The sequence below is a fragment of the Carex rostrata genome, chromosome 13 (genome assembly GCF_964058835.1).
Source record: "Carex rostrata chromosome 13, lpCarRost1.2, whole genome shotgun sequence".
NCBI lineage: Eukaryota > Viridiplantae > Streptophyta > Magnoliopsida > Poales > Cyperaceae > Carex > Carex rostrata.
In genome coordinates, this window is record NC_135930.1 from 7781552 (window position 1) to 7804225 (window position 22674).

The 22674-nt window shown below is 35.8% G+C and overlaps 2 protein-coding genes across 2 annotated transcripts; one reads left to right on the forward strand and one right to left on the reverse strand.

Moving 5' to 3' along the window:
- The first annotated feature begins 8907 nt into the window (after positions 1-8907).
- On the forward strand, positions 8908-10152 carry LOC144564409 (alkane hydroxylase MAH1-like). Its single transcript, XM_078314007.1, has one exon. It carries the CDS (start codon positions 8921-8923, stop codon positions 10022-10024), a length of 1104 nt encoding a protein of 367 aa, XP_078170133.1. The 5' UTR covers positions 8908-8920; the 3' UTR covers positions 10025-10152.
- Positions 10153-14277: 4125 nt separating this feature from the next.
- RPL3P (ribosomal protein L3 plastid) lies at positions 14278-18024 on the reverse strand. Its single transcript, XM_078314248.1, has 5 exons — positions 17571-18024; positions 16706-16915; positions 15770-15874; positions 15336-15449; positions 14278-14848 (listed from the first exon to the last, which is right to left on the reverse strand). Exons 1-5 carry the CDS (start codon positions 17916-17918, stop codon positions 14675-14677), a joined length of 951 nt encoding a protein of 316 aa, XP_078170374.1. The 5' UTR covers positions 17919-18024; the 3' UTR covers positions 14278-14674.
- Positions 18025-22674: the final 4650 nt, after the last annotated feature.

Here is a 22674-nt window from a genome sequence, read left to right on the forward strand (position 1 = left end):
AATTAGAGAAGATATTTAGTAGGTAGGGAGGAAATACGTACCATTGGCAAAACTATGACATTGTCTCATTCAATAGTTGACAATATGCATTTCAGAGTATTTCTAAGCACTTATAAAAAGTAACAGGATTTCATCAATAATTAAGAATGTTTTAGTCCCTTGTTCAACAAAATACTGAAATATTTTTATTTCAGCATTATGTTTTATATGCATTATAGAAATGGTAGAAGTGGGCTGTGAAGAAGTTTTATCTGGATATTATAATCTCAATATCACCAAGTCATAGAGGTCAAGAACTGTACGGGATTTGATTTCAGAAATTTTAAGAAATTTTAATTAGTTAGTGACGGTGTGTATAATTTTTTTTTTCAGAAATATTACTGCTTATTTACAAATAATTACCTTTTAACCATAGAAAAATATCCTACTTACAAGTTAAAATAAGTACATTTTTAGAAAATTAAATATTCCTTGCAAATGTACGTTGAAAATAATTTTGTCTTAATTCGTTCAAAATATTGCAGTAGATGTATCTACTTTTTTTCTTTTTTTAAAAAAGTGGATAGCCACATGTTTCAGAAACATAATTATTCATACAAAATAGATATACAAGTTTATAGAGAGAAACTACAACCATAAGAGAACATAACATAAAGACATAGCTAATACAAAAACATAAGGGCATAGCTAATACAAAATGTGCTTAACCACAAAAACTATCAAAGGTAATTAGTAGTAGTCTAAACAACAGCAGAACTATCAATAGAAGATGAGCTAGCTAGAAGCCACAGTAGGCGACTCAGTAGAAGAAAGTGGGATTAATTAGAACACCTTGATTTCCAATAGATTGAAACGCATCATTAATATCATCAATTTTAGCTTTAACCCTAAGATATTCAGACAAATTAGACCCTTCTAAACCATGACCAGGGTTTGTTTCCTTTGAATTCAACAAGCTGCTCTGAGTACCTGAATCTAAAATCATTATCAATGGGCCTGTCTAATGCAAAGAGGAAACATCTATAGACAAAATTAATGTTAATTTTTTTAAATAAAATATCATCTAATTTAGTCTTACACTAAAAAGAAGTTAAAGCAATAATATGAAGACCTAAAGAAGAACTAGAAGGAACAACATAATTCTGAAAACAAACTTTGTTTTGTGCTAACCAAATAACACAAATAGTTGCTACTCTAATCATTTCAATAAGTAATTTATCTTTTAATGGAATCCAAGCATCTAATTGCCATAAATCAAAAATGGAGATACAATTAAAAGTAAAAGAATTATTTAAAACAATCCAAGACCATAATGAACTAGTTATTGGACAAGTCACAAAAAAAATGATTAATTGTTTCAAAAGCACCACAAAATGATCAAGAGATGTTTCCCTGTCAATCTTTATTAAGTAAGTTTTCCTTAGTCAAATTTCTATCTTGCAAAACCAACCACATTAAAACTTTATTTTTAAGAGGGATATTTTAATTCCAAAGGGTATCATTTGACTTATTAGGAATACCCCTATTTACCAGTGACAAGTACAAAAAATGTACTGTAAATTTACCAGAAGGACCCCATCTCCATAAAATTAAATCAGGTCTTATATTATCTGTAAAAACCTTGTCAAAAGAGAAGCTGCAACTCAGGCCATGTTGCAGAGTAGGGGTATCAATTGTGATATCCATTGTGTGATGTGTGAAACTGGTACTGTAGAAACTTCAAAGCACTTATTCTTTGAGTGTCAAAATGCGACGGGAGTATGGGCTCGTTTTGTTAATCTTATGCAAGTTGGAGACTCGGTACGTGACACATGGAATGCATCTCAAAATTTTCACTGCAGCAGCATGGGTCGGAATAAGCAAACTGAGCAGGTTTAGGCCACCTATTTCATGTCAGTATTGTGGTCACTGTGGCGACAGTGCAATGAAGTTATCTTTCGTTAAAAAGAACTATCATAATGATTTGTTGCCAATCGACCCGCCGAGGAGGCGAAACTATGGTTGCAATTTTGTGGGAAGGGTAACATAAATGTATGGGGGGCTTTTAGGGGGACGGGTTGTATAACAAATACAATTGATGTAATAATTAGGAATTGATGTTATAAGCAAATTTATTAATATAGCCTTGGCAGTCACTACCAAGTTTTCAAAAAAAAAAAGTAATATTAGAATTTAACAATAATCATTCATCGAGGTAAATTCCAATTAACTGTCTATTAAAGGATAAGGAAAAAATAGAATTATGAAAATAATATTAGAATCAGTAACTATCTTAAAGAGTTGAGAAAATAGACAATATAACGAACAGTAGATGTATCTACCAAAATTCATTAATTATCTCACAACCTAACATTCCTCAATTATCTTTTTTTTTGAAATTACTTGGTAGTGGTTACCAAGTTTACAATAAATAAATTTGTTTACAACATCATTGTTCAACCTCTCAAAATTAAGAACTCAATAAAAAAAAAGAAACTCAATACTGCAACCTATTCTTTCCTCCAAGGCATCGAATCCACAGTTCTGTTTCTACATGAATTGTTCTCACTAGCAACCAAGGGGGCATTCTTTTGCTTCTGAAAATGAATTCATTTCGCTGCTTCCAAATTGCCCATAATACCCCCATAAATCTCGTGGCCCATACTCTTTTCTTTTCATGCATGTCTGATTTGTAGCGGCTCCATGATTTTTCCCATGTCATATGTATTGTGTCTGCTCTAACTAGCAACCCTCCCATGTAACTCCACACTTGAGCAGCATACTGACAATGGAAAAAAAATATGCAAAACAGATTCTAACGGGCATGTAGAGCACATAGCGCAATCCCCCACACACCTTATACATTCCTCAATTATCAATTATATATTCCTATGGGGAAATTCTGCCAAGCTAGAAAAAGAAATTCATGTACCATTTTTTGTGCAAAGTTAGCAGACTTAATAAACCACGATTATTTTTGGTGACTCATTTGGGGCAACTTATGTCGTCATTGCCGCGGCTAGATGTATAAAGTATAAACCTCACCTGTATATCTTTTGGAGAATTCCACATTTCTGCATTGACGGTGACTTTAATTAATATTCTGTACAAGTCAATAGTGAAGCGGATGCCATCTTTATTGTATAAACTATGCGCCATATTAAATTATAATTTGAATACTTCCAAGAAACTGTTTGATTAGTTCAAATTATTTTTTTAGAATGGTTCAATATTAATACGTATCAATGCCACTCATATAAAAATATACGAATGAGGGCACGGTACTATGCACAGCGCACACACATTCAACGTTATATATATATAATTGTAGATAAAGACCAAAATTTTATATTTTTTAGAATTATTTTAATCAGCCATGATACAGGAGGAGAGCCGGATGAGGCTACAGGCTGGAGCAGGAGGACTTCCAGAAGTGAAGTCAGCACTAGTGGTCTCCAACTCAGGTAACACAGGGTACAGAGGTGAGACTCGACAGTGCTACAACTGTGGTGAGGTAGATCACCTGAAGCAGGCTTGCCCTAAGCCACCAAAGGAGAGAGACACAGGTGGGAAGGGGCAGTTTGGGAGCCGTGGTCGCAGCCGTGGAGGTCGGAGAGGTGGAAGAGGAGGCAACCGAGCACATCTGATGGTTGCAGAGGAGGAAGAAGAAGCCGGTGGGGAACTTACCAAGGAGGATCAGGCACTCGTGGAGGCCTATTCTCAGGGGCTCAGAAGCAAGCAGAAGTTGACATGTGATGGGAAGAGTGTGAGAGATGATGCGTCTACCTCTACTTCTTCCAGGAGTAACTTTGCTTCTCTTGCCCACACAGCTACAGGTACTCATGATACCTTTGCTCTAGCCTCTATACCCACCACGAGATCACCAGATTGGATAGTTGACTCTGGTGCATCTCGCCATGTGACTGGTGCTGTTAGGGAGTTTTCTTCCTATACTCGTCTAGCAGTGCCAGAGAGCATTCAGACTGCCGATGGTACGGCTCAGCCCGTAGTTGGTAAGGGTACCGTGAAATGTACCAACTCTTTGACTTTGTCTAATGTCTTGCATGCTCCTTCTTTTCCAGTGAATCTCTCATCCATAAGTGCCATTATATTACAACTAAACTGTGTTGTTGTGTTTGATATTCCTAAAGTGATTTTCCAAGAGAAGGGGACAGGCAGGCGGCTTGGGATTGGCACTTGGGATAGCGGGCTGTGGTACATGGATAGAAAGGGTATGGACTCGGCCCTCTCATCTATAGTAAAGAGTGTTGAAAGAGTTGAAAGAAGTGTGGAGGACTTACTGCTGCTCCATCATAGGTGCTTAGGTCATCCTTCATTTCTTGTTTTGAGTAGGTTGTATCCGTCTTTGTTTGAAAAGGCCAATAAAGGAACACTGGTGTGTGATGCATGTGAGTTAGGCAAACATACCAGGAGCTCTTATGCTAGCTCTGGTAGTAGAAGTTCTTGTAGTTTTAATTTGATTCACTCTGATGTATGGGGACCTTGTCCCACAACTACTGTGAATGGATTTAGATATTTTGTTTCTTTTATTGATTGTTTTTCTCGTACGACTTGGATTTATTTGATGAAAAACAAGAGTGATGTGTTTGCTTGCTTCAAAGATTTTCACAAAGAGATGCAGACTCAATACGGTGCAGTTGTGAAGGTATTGAGATCTAACAATGGGACAGAGTACACCAACAGGGCATTTGGAGAGTACTTGTCATCTCAGGGAATACAACATCAAACCACGTGCCCGTACACACCAGAGCAGAATGGGGTAGCAGAACGGAAGAATAGGCATCTACTTGAGGTAACTCGGAGTATGATGATTTCGATGAAAGTTCCAAAGTACTTGTGGGGGCAAGCAGTTCTGACAGCAGCCTACTTGATCAATAGGGTACCCTCGCGGGTGCTAGATTGGAAGTCCCCGATGGAGATGCTGAAAGGTAAAAATGAAGATATTCTTCCTCTCAAAACCTTTGGCTGTGTATGCTTTGTGCAAGACAACAGACCAAATGTCGGAAAATTGGATCCAAGGGCTGTGAAGTGTATCTTTGTTGGGTACTCAAAAGGGGTATGTATGCTGGAGCCCTGTGGAGAAGAGACTATTTGTGAGTATGGATGTTACATTCCGAGAACTCGAACCATACTACTCCTCAGATGACACATCACCCTTTGGAGACTCGCTCGATACAGGAGGTATGAGGCGAGAGGGGGAGAGTAGTAATGATGGTGAGAGAAGGATGGTGAGTGTAGGTGGTATTGGTTGCCCAATTATTGAGAATTCGCCTGTAATTGAGCCAGAAAATGAGGATTCGGCTGTGGTCGAGCCGATAATTGAGAGGAATGAGTCCGAAGGTGGCATAACTCAGGCTCAGGGGGAGGCGAGATACCGTGAAGTGTATGTTAGGAGAACAAAGCAGAATGAGGGAGCTGTGCCTACAGTATCACCCATGCCAAGTCCCTTGTCCCTGCCTACTCCGACTCTTGAGACACTTTCACCATCCACCTCAGACCCAGAATACACAGGTGATATGATTCCTCTCTCTACTCCTCCCACTCCCTTACCGGTAAGGCGGACTGTTCGCGAGAATGCGGGCATTCCTCCTGACCGGTATGGTTTTCCACATGATATTGCCCAGTTTGTCTCTTACTCACACATATCACCTGTACATGGAGCATTCATTGCATCATTAGACACTGTCTCTATCCCTAAGTGTTGGCAGGTTGCTAAAGAAGATTCAAAATGGAAAGCAGCCATGCTAGAAGAGCTCAGTGCCCTCCGCAAGAACAAAACCTGGGAACTTGTGTCACTACCACCAGGCAAGAAAGTTGTTGGATGCAAGTGGGTTTTCACAGTAAAGCAGAATCCAGAGGGTCTGGTTGAGTGCTACAAGGCTGGATTGGTAGCGAAGGGGTACAGTCAGACCTATGGCATTGACTATGATGAGACCTTTGCACCCGTGGTAAAGATGAGCACAGTGAGGACACTGGTCTCCATGGCAGTGAATGGTGGATGGCAGTTACACCAACTCGATGTGAAGAATGCATTTCTTCATGGTGATTTGTTGGAGGAGAATGCATTTCTTCATGGTGATTTGTTGGAGGAGGTGTACATGGAGGTTCCATCAGGGTTTGGCACAAATCAGACAGTAGGTAAGGTGTGTAGGCTCAAGAAGTCGCTCTATGGGTTGAAGCAATCCCCTCGGGTCTGGTTTGATAGGTTCAGGAAGGTTATGGTAGGTATGGGCTATCAGCAAATCAATGCTGACCACACGGTATTTTCTCGACAACATGGTGGTCACATTACCATGCTGGCTGTGTATGTCGATGATATGATCATTACCGGGGATGATGAGGGGGAGATTGCACAGTTGAAGGCAAGATTGGGGAAGGAGTTCGAGGCGAAGGATCTGGGACAGCTTAAGTACTTTCTTGGGATTGAGGTGGCTCGTGGAGCAGAAGGGATTGTTCTATCCCAAAGAAAGTATGTTCTAGACTTGCTCACAGAGACAGGCATGTTGGGGTGCAGGCCTGCAATTTCTCCAATTGATGTGAAGGCCAAGATAAGTGCAGAGGCAGGAGAACAGGTTAATCGTGAGAGGTACCAGAGACTAGTAGGCAGATTGATCTATTTGACACATACTCATCCCGATATCTCATTTACAGTGAGTGTGGTTAGCCGCTACATGCATGACCCTAGGAAGGACCACATGGACGCAGTGTATCACATTCTGAGGTACCTGAAGAGTGCACCGGGGAAGGGCTTGATTTTCAGGCAGAATGGGCACATGAACATTGAGGGTTATTGTGACTCCGACTGGGCCAGTTGCCAAGATGATAGGAGGTCCACATCTGGCTACTGCATGTTCGTAGGGGGCAACTTGGTCTCCTGGAAGAGCAAGAAGCAGCCGGTTGTTTCGAGATCGACAGCAGAAGTTGAGTACAGGGCTATGGCATTGGGAGTTGCTGAGATGTTGTGGCTGAAGAGGTTATTGGAAGAGCTCAAGGTGAATCACGAAGCTAAAATGAAGTTGTGGTGCGATAGCAAGTCAGCGATCAGCATTGCCAACAATCATGTGCAGCATGATAGAACCAGTGTTGTAAAATGCGGTCTATGCGGCCGCATATGCGGACGCATATGCGTATGCGGTCCTCGACCGCATAGAATCCGACTATGCGGATTAATATGTGGATCTTAGTCCACTTAAATTATTTTAATTAAAAAAGTTCAAACTTTGATTCGAAATTTTTTAATTCTTAGGGGATATCGGGTATAAAAATCACACCCAATTCATAACCCTTATCCAGACTAAACAGCCTAGTCAAGTTAATTTAAAGGGGACGGAGAGGAGTTGTTTTATAGGCACTCCAGCGCCTTCTGAGTATTCTTTCGTAGATATGGGACTAATAGACCGGTTTTTAAGCTTTGAGGCTCCCCAGGCACTGAGTATTCCTTGACATGTTCATTTTATTTCCGTTTTGGGCCAGGCGCTGAGTATCCTCTCCAGCTTCAATTTATTTTCTTCATTGGAGTAGAGCAGGCCTTCCGCATATATAAGTTTGATGTTATAATCAAGATGTAGAGCAGGCCTGCAGCTTTAGGATGGAGAGGACTTCTTCAATTTATTTTATTTCAGATTTTGAACTATGCTGTTATAATTAAAATTAACTTATGTGCATAATAAGTTCATATATAATTAAAATATTTAATATTTAATGAAAAAATCCGCATATATAAGTCCGCATAAAAATCCGCATATGCGGCCGTATACCGTATATGCGGTATGAGGTGGTCTTCCGCATACCGCATAAAAACCGCATTTTATAACACTGGATAGAACCAAGCATGTGAAGATCGATAGGTTCTTCATAAAGGAAAAACTGGAAAGCGGACTATTGGAGCTGAGTCATGTAGCTACTGGAGATCAAGTAGCTGACTGTCTCACCAAAGGACTTAGCTCAATAATTTTAGTTAGGTTATGTGACAAGATGGGTTTGATGGATATCTTTTGCCCATCTTGAGGGGGAGTGTTGAGATTTATATGTTTATGCATTTATAGAAGTTATATGGACCTTTTGGTAAGAAAAGGAATATAGAACATTGTAAGGACTTGAATGTAAGATTGGTGCATATATATGCCCAATGTGACCAATGAAGAATTTAATTTCATTTTTCAATTAAAATCATGTTGAACAGTTCATATCGACTGTTCAAACTAACTAATCAAAACTAAAATATGAATTTATAATATGAATTAATATGCGCTATGCATAATATCTTAGCCTCACTCAATTTTTTTTTTTGCATGTATAATAATATATAAATGTTACCATATCAGAATATACATAGTTTTTTCCAAATTAACGTGGTAGGCTAAGAAACCGAATCGAGCATAAAAAAAACAAACATTTTTCTGATTTCTGACTAAATATTTAATATATTTCTAAAAATAGAAAAATTGTTGTGGACTGCCCAACATGACCAAACACGGAGATTAATGGTACTCATATAAATTAGTTAAGAGTATGATGGTACTCAATAATCTCATAACTGCATGGTGCTTACAACTTGCTGCCTTTATAATTTTATATACCTCACGGTATAATTCCCAAGTTTTCTAATCAAATCATCCATACGCTGAAAACAAATGGCTTGGGCATGGTTTGCATTCACCGATCTAATCCTCTGTATTCCTTGCCTCCTATTTCTCTATTTTTTGTACAACAATTTCTTAGTCTCTCATCCACCAGTAAACTTCCCCATAGTCTGTATGCTGCCTTCGTTACTAGCCAATGTTCAACAATTCCACGACTGGATAGCCAACAGTCTGGTAAACGGCAATTTGTACTTTAGAGGTCCCTGGTTCTCTGGTATGGAAAATTTTTCTACCAGTGACCCAGCCAATGTGCATCACATGAAAAACTTCAGCTAGCCATGTCCCAGAAATCCTTCTGTACATTCATTGCCAAGACAACCCGGGATAAAATCGAGAATGCTCTCCTCCCATTCCTTTCTCAAACAGTTGAGCATGATCAAGTGATAGATTTGCAAGATATCTTCTCAAGGCTGTCTTTTGACATGTCTTGTATTTTATCATTTGGAACTGATCCAGGCAGTCTATCAATGGATCTGCCTGTTGTTCCATTTGCAAGAGCTGTCGATGATACATCTGCCGCATTATTCTCCCGCTTATCTAGTCCAGCGGCCTTGTGGAAGCTTTTGAAGTTGTTAGGAATTGGGCAAGAAAAAAATCTGGCCAAAGCACGAGTTGTGGGAGATCGGTTCATAATAGAAGCAATTGAAAAGCGGAAACAAGAAATGAATGAGGGGAAACATATATGCCCCGATATGCTGAGTTCATATTTGAGTGATGAAGATGTACCAAACTCAAATGAGTTCTTGAGGGACAACCTTGATAGTTTTCTGACAGCAGGCCGTGATACCACTAGCTCAGGCCTTTGTTGGTTCTTTTGGGCCCTTTCTCAAAACAAGCAAACCGAAGAGAAGATCCTATCCGAACTTAGATCTGCACGTCATACCATTACACCAAAAGGTCTGATAACTTTTGATCCAGAAGAATTAGATAATTTGGTCTACTTCAAGGCTGCTTTTATGGAATCCCTTAGACTCTTTCCACCAATCCCTCATAATTGGAAGGCAGTGTTGAAACATGATCTACTACCATGCGGCTTCAGAGTAACTCCAGAGATGAATATCATTGTCTCAATATATGCAATGGGGACGATGCAAAAGATATGGGGGGAAGATTGCCTGGAGTATAAACCAGAGAGGTGGATTTCTGAAAAGGGCACATTGCGTCATGAGCCTTCATACAAATTTATGGCCTTTAATACCGGGCCAAGAACTTGTTTGGGAAAGAACATGGCCTTAACTCAAATGAAGATGATAGCAGCAACAATGGTGTATAATTTTTGTTTTGAAGTTGTGGAAGGGCATGTTGTAGAACCGGCATTGTCAATTACACTCAAAATGAAGAATGGGCTCAGGGTGCGCATTAGAAAGAGAACAAGTATTTGATAATTAATTTCCATAATTTGTTAAATTTATTCTAAATAAAATGTTTGTGCGCTCTGTGTGCAGCTAAATTAATCTTCACGTGATGCTAAAAATGTATTGTGTTTTATTGTATGATCATGTATCATCATGCTATGGTTTTTATCTAGTTTAATTAATGTGATCCGTTATACTTAAAAAGTTATAATTGTTTGGTCTTTAATTGTGTGATTAGCATTTCGTTTTGCAAAATTAAAACTACTAGTTGATCACCCTTATACAAACATACCAGTAACAATAACAATCACTCATATTACATAAAAATAAACAAATTAAGTTGGTATATTAATTAAATCTCTCAAATTAATCAAATTAATCCTTCTAATTGTATTATTTTTTTAAATCTTGCAAAATCAAATTAATTCATATAAAAGTTTAAATATCAAATTATTCCGATTACATTTATATTAAAAATTAAAGGATTTTAATTTCAGGTAAATAGCCATTAGGAGGGAAGATTTTGTTATTTGGCCCCAAATGCTTTCAAATTAAAACCAGGGATATACTATATTTAGATTTTAGAAAAAGACACCTAGCACCATGACGATTTTTATTTCAAAACTCGTCAGATCACGTATAAAAAAAATAAAAAAAATCACTTCATAACTTTTCAAAAACGTAATGCGTTTCACCCAGAAGGCCCAAAACACAAACAAGTGAAAGCTTGTCCAGTTGCCGTGGGCTTGAACCGCTTCAGCACATGCACATCATTTGTATTTGTAAGGATGAGATAAACAACCTTTAAGAAATAAGAAAAATCTGGTGTAATCCGGATGCTCAAATCCAAAATTGAACTCAAATCGATCTAATAGTGTTAAATTTTAACCAGTACAATGAGTCTAAGAGTTGTCTTGTAACACAAGAGCCCGGTTTTGCTTCCTTAATTAGGACAGTGATCACCAACATATTTATAGAAAACTGGGGAGAAACATAGATCCAGGAAATTATGTTTTCTTTTTTATAATTATATAGTCAAGTGGGGATTTCCTAATTTTTCATTTTTTGCTCTATGAGTACTAAAGTGAAAGCATAAATTAGTGTGGTTTCACTATTTTTTTTCTCCTTTTATCCCTATTAAGGTTGGCGTTAATTTATTTGACTGTTAGAAGTACGTGGCCAACATATCATGTCATATTTACTACAATTACTTTTAAAGTTGTAATTCTTTTATAGCAAACAAAAGCCCAAAGTTGCAAGAAATGAAACCTTTTCTTTTTTTGATGGTTGGCGGCGAAGTGCCGCCAAGAGATGTATTGATATTAAAAAAAAAGAGTTTTTATTTACAACCCTTTGGATGAACTTGCTAAAAATAAAAGATAATTAGCTTTTAAAAATAGCAGAAATGAAACCTTTTCATTTCTATCATATCAGCACATCGACAGCCAATTTTATTTAATATGATGGTTCCAATTGCATAATGTTTGTTTAGGCCAGCTTTCTAGCAATATCTAGTTTAATTTATGTATATAAATATTGGGTCTTGAGAAGTTATGCTGCATATGGGTTGCTACTTATTCTAGAAACAAGTTATATATTAAGCATAAATATACCAGTAGCGACAGCCACCTATTACACGTCATGTCATGTACCATGTTTTTACCCTTCACAACAAAATTTTTATTTCAAAGCGGTTCTACACAGATAATCCTCAACTAATAACTATTTCGAACAATTTACTTCAAAGATTAACCCATGCCAAACGGATCAGCTGGAAGTAGTTTGTCATGTCATGTTCAAATGCATCCATCGAAAGTAAAGACGTGCTTCATCCTCGAACATTCACTGAATATTTTGGTGACTGTTGGGTTATTGAAGAATAAGCAGCAGTATAAACAACACAGTTTATGGTGGTAATTGACAGTTGAAATGTCGAATAGATCAAAAACAGAGGAAAAATAGTATTGCACTATTGTGCCAGTATTTTCAGAGACGAAGAAGATTCTTTCTGAATAAAAGCAACGCTATGATTTTTAACAATTACACAGAGTTCCTACTATGTTTGAAGAACTACAACTTCCTTAAAAAAAAACATAAATTTATTATAATAACTACCCACATTGAACATGTGATAAAAATAACAACTATACCCCCCTACCCCAAAAAAATTTGCAAATCAACTAAATCCATGCTGAGATCTTCTTGAAATAATTTGGAATGAATTTCCAACAGTTTCATTGCATGCTCCGAAGCATATTTTCTGTACTTGGCACCAAGCTGGTATTGGGAAGATAAGTATGTCCATTGTTGGATCTCGCCTTGTGGCAGAAATAGAACGTCAAGATGGGAAGATAAATTCTTGGAATTACCAGTCTCATCCGAAAATCCCATCTGTTCCATAATACCTTGCCCAGAGGACGAGAAGTGGATAAACAAATCCACCTCTTCAAGCTAACCTTGCCATTAGGAAAGAAGAAAGGCACATCCAATGTGCTTCTTCTGACCATGTTGTTGCTTAATTCCATCCAGATTGCTGCACAATTGACAGGAATGGATATTTCAAAGACAACAGATTGTGTCTGAATTGAGGCTGGACCGTGGGCTGGAGCATGAGAAATTAATACCAACTTTTGCTTCAGCAAATCACCGTCTTGAAGAAGTAAAGCAGGGTACACGTCAGTAACCACGAATATACCCGTGAACTCCATAGCAAATTAATTGAAGAATCAAGATCGGGTTTTTATTGTAGATCAAAGAGGTTCATGCATGGACTAACAGAATATGTGGGTATATATAATTGAAACATCTGATAATAATAGCAAAAGCTAATTGAAACTCGGCCGAAAATAAAAAAATTGCATGTAATTTTAGAAAGTGCAATAATGGCCAAGCATAAATGTTTATCCTTTTTTGGGAAGTACCGTAATTGGTTTTGCTGTTTAAAATGGTTTTTTTTTTCTTGTTTGGGAATGATAAACTGCTTGTAGCTAATGTAGCAGGTTTCTTTTTTCGTTCCTAATAATTAAACAGAAATTTGCTGTTTTAGGAAGAAATGGAAAATAAAATTTGAGTGTTGAACCCACGCTCCATGTTTTTTTTCAAACACAAAATTCAGAATAATAATTTTCTATTGTTAGAATAATCAATTTGTACATCCAAATTAATTACTTACTATATTTAAATAAATCTATTTATATTTTAGACGTTAGTTATGATAATAGAAAGTAAGTGCATCAATAAGTCTATATCCATACCTTGAACTATTTTTGAAAGATCAGTAAGTCTATATTCATATATACCTTGGATCAAATATGTCCCTTTTTATCATGTGGCTCGAAATATCAAATTTTCCTCGAAAATTGAATAATTTAATTTGAATTTTTTATAGATTAAATTATCATATTACAGTCAACCTCATTTGTATTGCAATTAAATCAAATCAAGCGCACTCTTTCACGGCTTTCTTCTTTTATTAGAAATATCCAAAAAGGCCCATTAGTACTGGACAAGTATTCCCTTAGGCCATGTTTGGTTGTGGAGTAAGAGGTGGAGTAAACCCCTTACTCCATGCTTAAGGAGCCAAACGAGAAGTAACATAGGCGGCTTAAGATGGAGTAAGATTTGAGCTAAACCGGAGTAACTTACACCACCTAGAGAGGTGGTTTAGCTTACTCCACCAAACATGATTAACTTACACCGGTTTAGCTTGGAGTAAGAAATTTAATCCGGTTTAACTTTACTCCACAACCAAACATGACCTTAGTTATTAAACAGTGGGACCCATAACTTTATGCTCCTGATTAACTCTCAATCTGGTGCCTCGTGTCCCCTTTAAGATTTGTGCAAATTTAAAGGAATGATATGGATCTACTAATTCTAAAAGATATATACTTTTATGTTATGTAAGTTTGGATTTGTTTAAAATGTTTGTAATGTACGCAGTTAGAGCGATATGTTTTCAGATGTACCTACTTAGTGAAAATTTACTTGTGCTTTTAAGTTTGGTCCGTGTTAATTATCAGTTAAAGCTCATAAATCTTTCGAACAAAACCAACATGCAAACCCGGAATCTCCAACACACCACACTTGAAGTGCAATTATAATTCTGAAAAATAATTCTCCAAACGAAAAAATAAACAAAGAGAACATTTAAAATGGCAAGTTTTTCAGTTTTACTATCCTGTAATAGTTATGAATAGATATGAGAGAAAAATACGTACCTAATTTAAATTAGCAAAGATTAAGAATAAACCAATTAACTGATAAGAAAATACATCAACTTCAGTATGGAAATATCATTTGTAATTCTTTATTGTCAGAAACGAAAATTCCGTTTCTTGACACAAGACAGAAATAACAGCGATCTGGCAGTAATTATTCATACACAGAGTTGGCAAAAAGAAAGAAAAAGAAAAAAAAAAATTCAAAAGCAATACAGAAAATAGATGACCACCATTGTAATTCCCAACTACAAAAAGTCATTCTACAGTATTTTACCTAATCCTATCTTTTACCCTAATTGTCTTTGGTGCAACTCTCTTGGATTATGGGCCCACATTGGTGCAGCCTATCATATAACACAACAGGGCAAAATTTTGGTATGAGACCATGGTGCATCCTAAATGAAATTTTTTTAATGAATAAACAAATTCAGATAATAAAAAATCATCTGAAAATTTAGTCCCCAGTCATGAATGGATCATTGTCACCAAGGTCAGCAATTATGGGCTCCAATTTTTCCATTTCTTCTCCTTCTGGGATGAAGAAGGTTGGGAATGGTAGAAGAGATCTGTCTGGCTTCTTATAATGTGCATCCCTAATGAAAACAAAACTTCCTTCTGGACCAGGCACCTAACAAAATATTATGACTAGTTAATTTATTTGTGGTCGTACATCAGCCCATGAACTAGGTGGCAACCGGTCAATGCTAAATATATCTGTTTCAATACCAAAAGGACCCAAATTTTAATATTTAGCAGTCTCTCTCTTCTCTTGTAACAACAAAAAAGAAAATAAAAGGACTAACCTTCTCTGCAACTTTTAATATTAATGAGGGGTACTTTTGCAGGCTTACTCAGAAAGGAACAGAAAATAATAACCAAGTTATCACAAGGGATTTAAATTTCTCTCATAAAAAAAGGTTTCCTGTTAGCAAACATTGAATAGGGCATTTTCCTGAATTTAGTAAATAGTAAATAGCCATAATAATAATAGCACAAAAACTAATTTTCTGAACCTCCCTTTTGGCAAAATTTTACTCAATGACCTTTCTCAATGTTGATATATCTACAAAACAAAAACATGAAATGAATAGACAATGCATATATTAGAAGAATACCTGGCCTTTGACCCACATCAAATTTCGAGCAGGCTCAATTTTATAGACCCACACATTCTTCACTGTAGTTTGCTCCCCTCCCATTCGCCCAGGCATCTTCTTCCCTTTGAATACCTATTTTCAGCTGATGTCCATTAGCATTTGGCCAATTATATGTTCTTGTGGGAAGTTTTTTCTAGCAGGCCACACATAGTAGTCATTTTTGTTAAAATAAGCAGGCTAGTCGACCTAAATCAGATCCATTCAGGCTACCAGATAAGGTAACAAGTCCGGCTCTAAGTGAGACCCAACTTGGTAACAATCCTATAAAATATTGGTTACCTGACTAGACCCAGATTCAACCCCAAACAAACCCAGTAAATAATGGTACACCCTAGTGGGCTCTTTTACCAAGATCAACCAGCTGGTACAGTTATCCTGGTTAATGTAGTTACCTTCCCGGGTGCATCTCTTTGACCGGTTGAGCCAATGCTACGGTGTGATAGTGATGCTCCATGGGAGGCTGGCATGCCACTGAAGCCCCATCTCTTCATACCACCCTGCATTATAACAACGAAGGATTAGTATAATCTGGATGCAAAGGTCAAGAGCAGCATGCAGGATAGTAGTCTGATCCCTGTACATTTTGGATTAATCTCTCTACTACAAAAAAAAGTAAGTGGAGCGGTACATGTAACCCAATGCCTGCCAGTGTACAAGTGATGTGTCATCTATTTGTATATGTGCACAATATAATGTAAAGCTAACTTGAGGGACTTATATACCCTATTCACCGACAGTTATCTCCTTTATAACAACAACAAAAAAGATAAGAAAGTCCAACTGACTGCCTAACAAGTACTGGTAAGTTCTAATCCCATCAATGTGGCTGGTTAAGAGCACTACAAGATAATTTGATAAGATATAGCATGATAAGAGGTAGGGGAGTAAGTCTAACTCTAGCCCGACCGAACCCGAAAAAATACAGATTTAAAATTTAATTGGTTAGTTATGAATTGGATTTTGATTAACCCGACACCTAAAGCTTGAATATGGATTGTGTAAATAAAGTTGAGTGAAACCCAACCCGACAATTGTAAGTTATTTTTCTTATTTAATTTGTTTGTATATAATTATAACAGTAATATCTTTATAGAAATAATGTGATATCTTGTTGAATTTCATTTCTTTAATTAAAACTCTCTACATTTTTTTTCATTAAAATATGTTATATGCTTTTCTTTGTACTTTTTTCCATTAAACTTATCTCTTTGATTGGTTAGTTACAGATTGAAAATGCTATTACACAACTATATTAAATTGGATTTACAACCTGAACGAAACCCAACCAACCTGACCAGTTTACACCCCTATTAAGAAGATATTCACACCTGGAAACCTTTGCCACGGGAGACAGCAGTGATGTCAACGTACTGGCCAGGAAGAAAATGGCGCACAGATATAGGCGTGCCAACAGGGAGGAGAGCATCTTCACTGACAGGAAACTCCCTCAGCTTGCGCTTCAGCGGCACCCCTTGTGCCCTGAAGTGACCCAACTCTGCCTTCGTCAGATGCTTCTCTTTCTTCTGCCCTGCCCCCACCTTCAGAGAAATGAAAAATAAAACAAAGGATTATTAAATGCTGTTAAACATGTTCCAACATAGATGCTAAAGATATAGAAATCAACTGCATTGCAGTACATGCACATGCATTTGAAGCAAAACTACAGTCATTACTCTAGTAATTATTTATTTGAAACCATATTCAACTTTCAAATTGTGAAATCTCCTTTCAATTTAGAAAAATCAAACTGAAAATCACAATACAAAATAGCAAAATGATAATAATATTTCTATGCATATTAATAGGTGTAAATTATTATATTGATAATAATTTGAGGTAGCAATTATAAGCAAAGATTGAAGTTTTATTCGAAGAGAGATGAATAATACATCGGGATGTAATTTAAAGGAAACAGCTCCACACATTGGTACCATACAAGCAGTTGTTACAGGTCACTGAAAAATTCAATAACCAGTGTTTTTCTCTCAGTGTCCTTTTCGACACTTAATCTATGATTATTTGGGTTTTGTAAATTGAATAAGAGCCTATACATGATACTTCCTCATCTCATTTCCAATAGAGGCCATTTTAACCAGCTATTTGGTAGACAAACCCCGTATTTCGTGATTTTCCTTGAAAAAAAAAATGATACAGTAAAATACAATCCAAGTCATTAATCTCCGAATATTTCACCTGAAGTGCGAAAATCCCTTCTTTTTCAACAGTTTTGACTTGCGTTACAACATTATCATCCAGCCAAAGCACCGAGACAGGAATTCTCTCGCCCCACTTGTCCCACAGCGCAGTCATGCCGCACTTGATCCCGATCGCACCAGTTCGTTTCGAATCAGGCGCCATCACGCTTGACTTCGCCTCTATGATCCTAGTGGCGCCGTCTCCGGATTCCGATTCGCAATCTGGGAGGGGATCCGCGGAGAAGTTTCGAGAAGAGATGGTGAGAACGGGGCATTTGGGGCCAGGTTTGAGATAGAAATGGAAGAGGCGAGAGAGGTGGGTTCTGCCTCTGGAGGCGGCCGCCATTGGACGAGAGGAGGCGAGGGTCAGTGAGCTGGTGGAGACGAAGGCATGAGACTGCTACAAATTTGGGGAACGGCGAGGTGAGCGGAGTAGGGTTTAGCGACTTCAGTCCAGGTTTTAGTCTTTGAGGACTACTTTGCAAAAAAAGGGTATTTTTCTCACTATTTTAATTATTGTTTGCTCTCTAAATCGTTGTTTTCTCTGATTAAAGGGCAGAAAGGAAAAAAAAAAATCGAAAATATAAAAAAAAATTTCGATACGGAATATACCGGCATTTTTATTAATATCCAATATTAAATAGAAATATTAATTATGCTCAAAAATTCTAGATTTTATAAAAAGTGTCCAAACCGATTATCTAGTGGCCGGTTTCGATAATTTTTAATTTCAAATCGGCCATCTAATGGCCGGTTCCAAAAAGTAAAAATTTAAAACCGGCCACTAGATGGCCGATTTCGATTTTTTTTTTTAAGATTAAAAATTTGAATTTTTTAAAAATATTTGTTAGATTAGTTCTTTTGATGTATAATTAATAATTATAATCAAAGATTTAAATAGTATTTATCGCGTCATAGTGGAATGGCTAAGAAAATGGCACTATGCCTATATAGCACCGCTATAGTGCGAAATAACGCCGATAGCGTCATAGCTTTTATGGTCCGAAAACGCTATAGTGGTGCTATAACTTGCTATTTAGAACCATTATAATTAGCATAATTATAATAAAATACAAGTATGGCTAACGCGCTTCCTCTAGTATATCGACAATATGCTTCCGACTTTCAAAATCTATCGAATCGGCTTCAAATGACAAATCTAAACCGTTCAAACCAATTTTCTTAACGAGAACTTCGTTTCCATATTAAAAAATTTGAGTTTCGAATTTATTTACTATCAAGTCAAGTGGTCAAAAAATGAGCAAAATAGTGCATTAAAATGCGCACAAAATCCTTCATATTTTGACCGCTTGACTTGATAGTAAATAAATTTGAAACATAAATTTTTTTTATATGAAATGAAGCTCTCATTAAGGACATTGGTTTGAACGGTTTAGAGTTGTCATTTGAAGCCGATTCGATAGATTTTGAAAGTCGGAAGCATATTGTCAATATACTAGAGGAAGCGCGTTAGCCGTACTCCTAAAATACACTATATTACTTGAAATTATGTTAAATTACGCTAAAATACACTAAATTACGCTAAATTACGCTAAATGACGCTAAATTACACTAATTATACTGAAATACGCTAAATTATGCTAAATTAGGCCGATTTTTTGCCATCTTTCATAAATTATAAAAAATAGTAAAAAACTTCAAAAAAATAGTAAAAATTGGTATTCTACAAGTTCATTATATAACCAATTTATTGAGCTACTTATATCGAAAAATTGAAATTGAAATCTTAATCGGAAACTTCTTCATCGTTTTTCGTCTTTCTCAAAGAAGATATTGTTTCTCTTTGCGTAATTTAAAATAATTTAAAATAATTTAACATATTGTAATATAATAATGCTAATTACATATTATAATTAAGGTTCTAAATAGCACACTATAGCGCCAGATAGCGTTTTCGGACCATAAAAGTTATGGCCCTATCGACACTATATGAGCATAGCGTCGTTTCTTAGCCATTCTGCTATGATGCGATAAACGCTATTTAAACCTTCGATTATAATTATGCTAATTATACATCAAAAGAAATAATCTAACAAATATTTAAAAATAATTCCAAATCGGCCATCTAGTGGCTGGTTTCGATTTTTTTTTTTTAAGAACCGGCCATCTAGTGGCCGGTTTGGAATAAAAATTGAAACCGACCACTAGATAGCCGGTTTGGAGTATAATTAATCATTTCTATTTTATGTTGGGTATTAATAAAAATGTCGGCGGAATATATGTTATGGGACTTTCCAGTTTGGAGTGAGGTTATGATAATGTGTTATAAATTTTTATTTTTATTTTTAAAGTTTAAATAGTCGATCTGAACAGTTAAATATACTTTTCAGTTTGGAGTGAGGTTATGATAATGTGTTATAAATTTATTTTTTTATTTTTAAAGTTTAAATAGTCGATCTGAACAGTTAAATATACTTTTTATAAGAAAATATATTTAAAAATTAAATTTTATACTTGAAAAAAATACTATTTAAAATTAATAGAAAAATATTTGTTTTCGGATGTTTTAGAATTTCTAATTTTATGCAGCTTCGGTTCATTGTTTTTTTCCAAAATTTGTTGTGTTTAGATTAGTTAAGTTTTTGATGAAAATTGGTTATTAAAACTTAAATATATGAGCCACTTGAATAAGATGAAGGGTTATAAAAAAAAAAGAGGCATAGAACGGAACTAAGTTCTGTACGGTATTTCAGAATGAAAATTGTTCACAACAAAAATACAATGAAAATTCTTCACAACAAAAATACGCTTTCGTACATTCTGCAATCTAGGAATATTTTATTGTTGTTGTGATTGTTAAATAAGTTGCTGTCAAAAAATCACTCATCAATTAGCTCAAAAAAAAAAAAGTCCTGTTCCTATGGTGGTTGTTAAAGACTGTTATCACTTATCAATATATCTTATTCCGTTACTTTTTCTGGCTGAATTATTTATGAAACAGTTTTTAGCTGATTTTACTTCTGCAAATTCTCTATGTAATAATCGAAAGAGGAATCTCTAAAAAAAAAAAACCTTTTACCTCTTGATGCTCAACATAAGAAATTCCAATGATGTAAATTTTTATATACATGTTGAACTACTTGAACAAGATATGTAAAATTAATATAACTAATCAATTAGTTTTGTAATTTCAAAATTTTTAAAAGATTGTTTGAGATTTAATTTTATTGTTATCGATTTAACATTAAAATCAATTACACTGAATCCCTCCTCTAAATTTATTCGATAACATTATTTATCTGAATTAGTAGTTGGCAGAGCTTGTTAAAGATAGGTTGAACTTCGATAGAAAGTATATGGGTGAAAATAATCAGGAGGGTCAGAAATGCTCATGAAGTTAAAGATAGGTTGATCCGACGCTGATTACAGGGTTCGTATCTTCTGTTGTTTTCCGTTGAAAAGTATGATCTCCTATCCATCCAAGTCCCCTCCATCTAAATGTAAACCAAAAAGGAGACCACACGTCATTTGATGTCTGATAGAATTTTAGTCCGGATTATATATATTTCAACTGATCCAATATTTCGATCTAAACCGTAGGAGCCATATCGGACTGTCCAATAAACACTGCAATTTATGCTATTTCGGAGAAATAATAGCGGAAAAGAATCGTTGGTTATTTTGTGACAGAGAAACATACGTGTCAGATTGCATTCCCGTTCAAACTTGTACCCTTGTAGGCTCGAATCCGTATCACCCCAGGTACCTGTTGCAAGTAGTGAATCTGAACCGTTCATTTTAACTTGTCATGAATCTCAAAGCATATCCCCTATAGCCTCAACCAGTGTTGTAAATAATGATATGCGGTCGTCGGACGGACAGGGAACTGCCAAGCAATTAATCGGAAATAATCGGCCAATTATTTGGGAAAATTTGTAATGGTTTGATCACCGCTAATAACTAATCGGCCGATTAATCGGCTTTTTACAACACTGACCTCAACAGCTACCGAACTAAATTTGATCTGAATGAAATTAATTTGGACCGTCTATTTTTCTCAATTGTATCTCAGGTACCTGGGGGACACGGACTCTGAAGGCTCTCGCTAACAAGATGAATATAATAATCAATTTCTAATTAAGGTCTGGTTTTTTTTTTTTCTGAAAGATCAAGATCCAGTTTATTTTATTCATATCATATTGGACAATATGAGTATGGATAAAAAAAAAATGTTAACTTAAAATAAATAAAGATACGGATTAGAAACACTTTTCATTAGTTTATTGGATAAAGGCGCGATAAAAGTGAGGCTGCATATATTACCGAGTAGTGTCATTTCAGCTTATATAACACTAATTCTAAAACCTATTAAATCGACTTCGAACGACTAATTCAAACTGTTCAAATCATTTTACATTATGAGTGATGCGTTTACATACAATTTTTTTTTATATTTTCAAGTTATTTTAGTATCAAATCAAGCGGTAAAAATATTAAAAAATTAATGTATTAAAATTAACTTAAAAACTCACACATTTGACCGCTTGACTTAATACTAAATAAATTTGAAAAGTTATAAATTTTGCATGTAAACGCACAACTAATGAAGTAGATCGGTTTGAACGGTTTGGATTTACCGTTTGAAGTCGATTTGATAGGTTTTAGAGTTGGTGTTATATAGATAGAAATGACACTGATGTTATACTAGCCAAACTCTATATTACCCTATGAGCAAATTGATAAATATAAAATTTTAATCATATGTATAACAATACAATCTATATTATTTTGATTAAATTGATTCCTTTAATATTTTATACAATTTTTTTATTTTTAATAATTTATGGCAAAATTGGTTCATCCTACATTTTATATAAATTTAAATTTATAATTTAAGGAAATTAATTTAATTAATAATTTTTATATAAATTCAACCGAACCGATGAACACCCCTAGGTAGTAGAATGCGAAAATGAATCGTGTCGCATCCGTTCTCCCTTTACCTTTTAATTTTGAATTTTTATTGTGCAGCAACGTCCAATGCGGTTCAAGATTCAAACATGCTATCTTTGTTTTATGGAAATGATACATAATTGTTCTGTTAGCAGACTTTATCGTAAAAGGTACTAAATTAAATTAGA

What these genes read in the sequence shown, in the direction of transcription:
- LOC144564409 (XM_078314007.1), top strand. Translation starts at nt 8,921, where the DNA reads ATGTCCCAGAAATCCTTCTGTACATTCATTGCCAAGACAACCCGGGAT.
- RPL3P (XM_078314248.1), bottom strand. Translation starts at nt 17,918, where the DNA reads ATGGCGGCCGCCTCCAGAGGCAGAACCCACCTCTCTCGCCTCTTCCAT. An exon ending in AAGGGATTTTCGCACTTCAG is followed by an intron (nt 16,916 to 17,570) that starts GTGAAATATTCG and finishes ATTTCTCTGAAG; the next exon opens with GTGGGGGCAGGGCAGAAGAA. An exon ending in CCCGTGGCAAAGGTTTCCAG is followed by an intron (nt 15,875 to 16,705) that starts GTGTGAATATCT and finishes GTTATAATGCAG; the next exon opens with GGTGGTATGAAGAGATGGGG.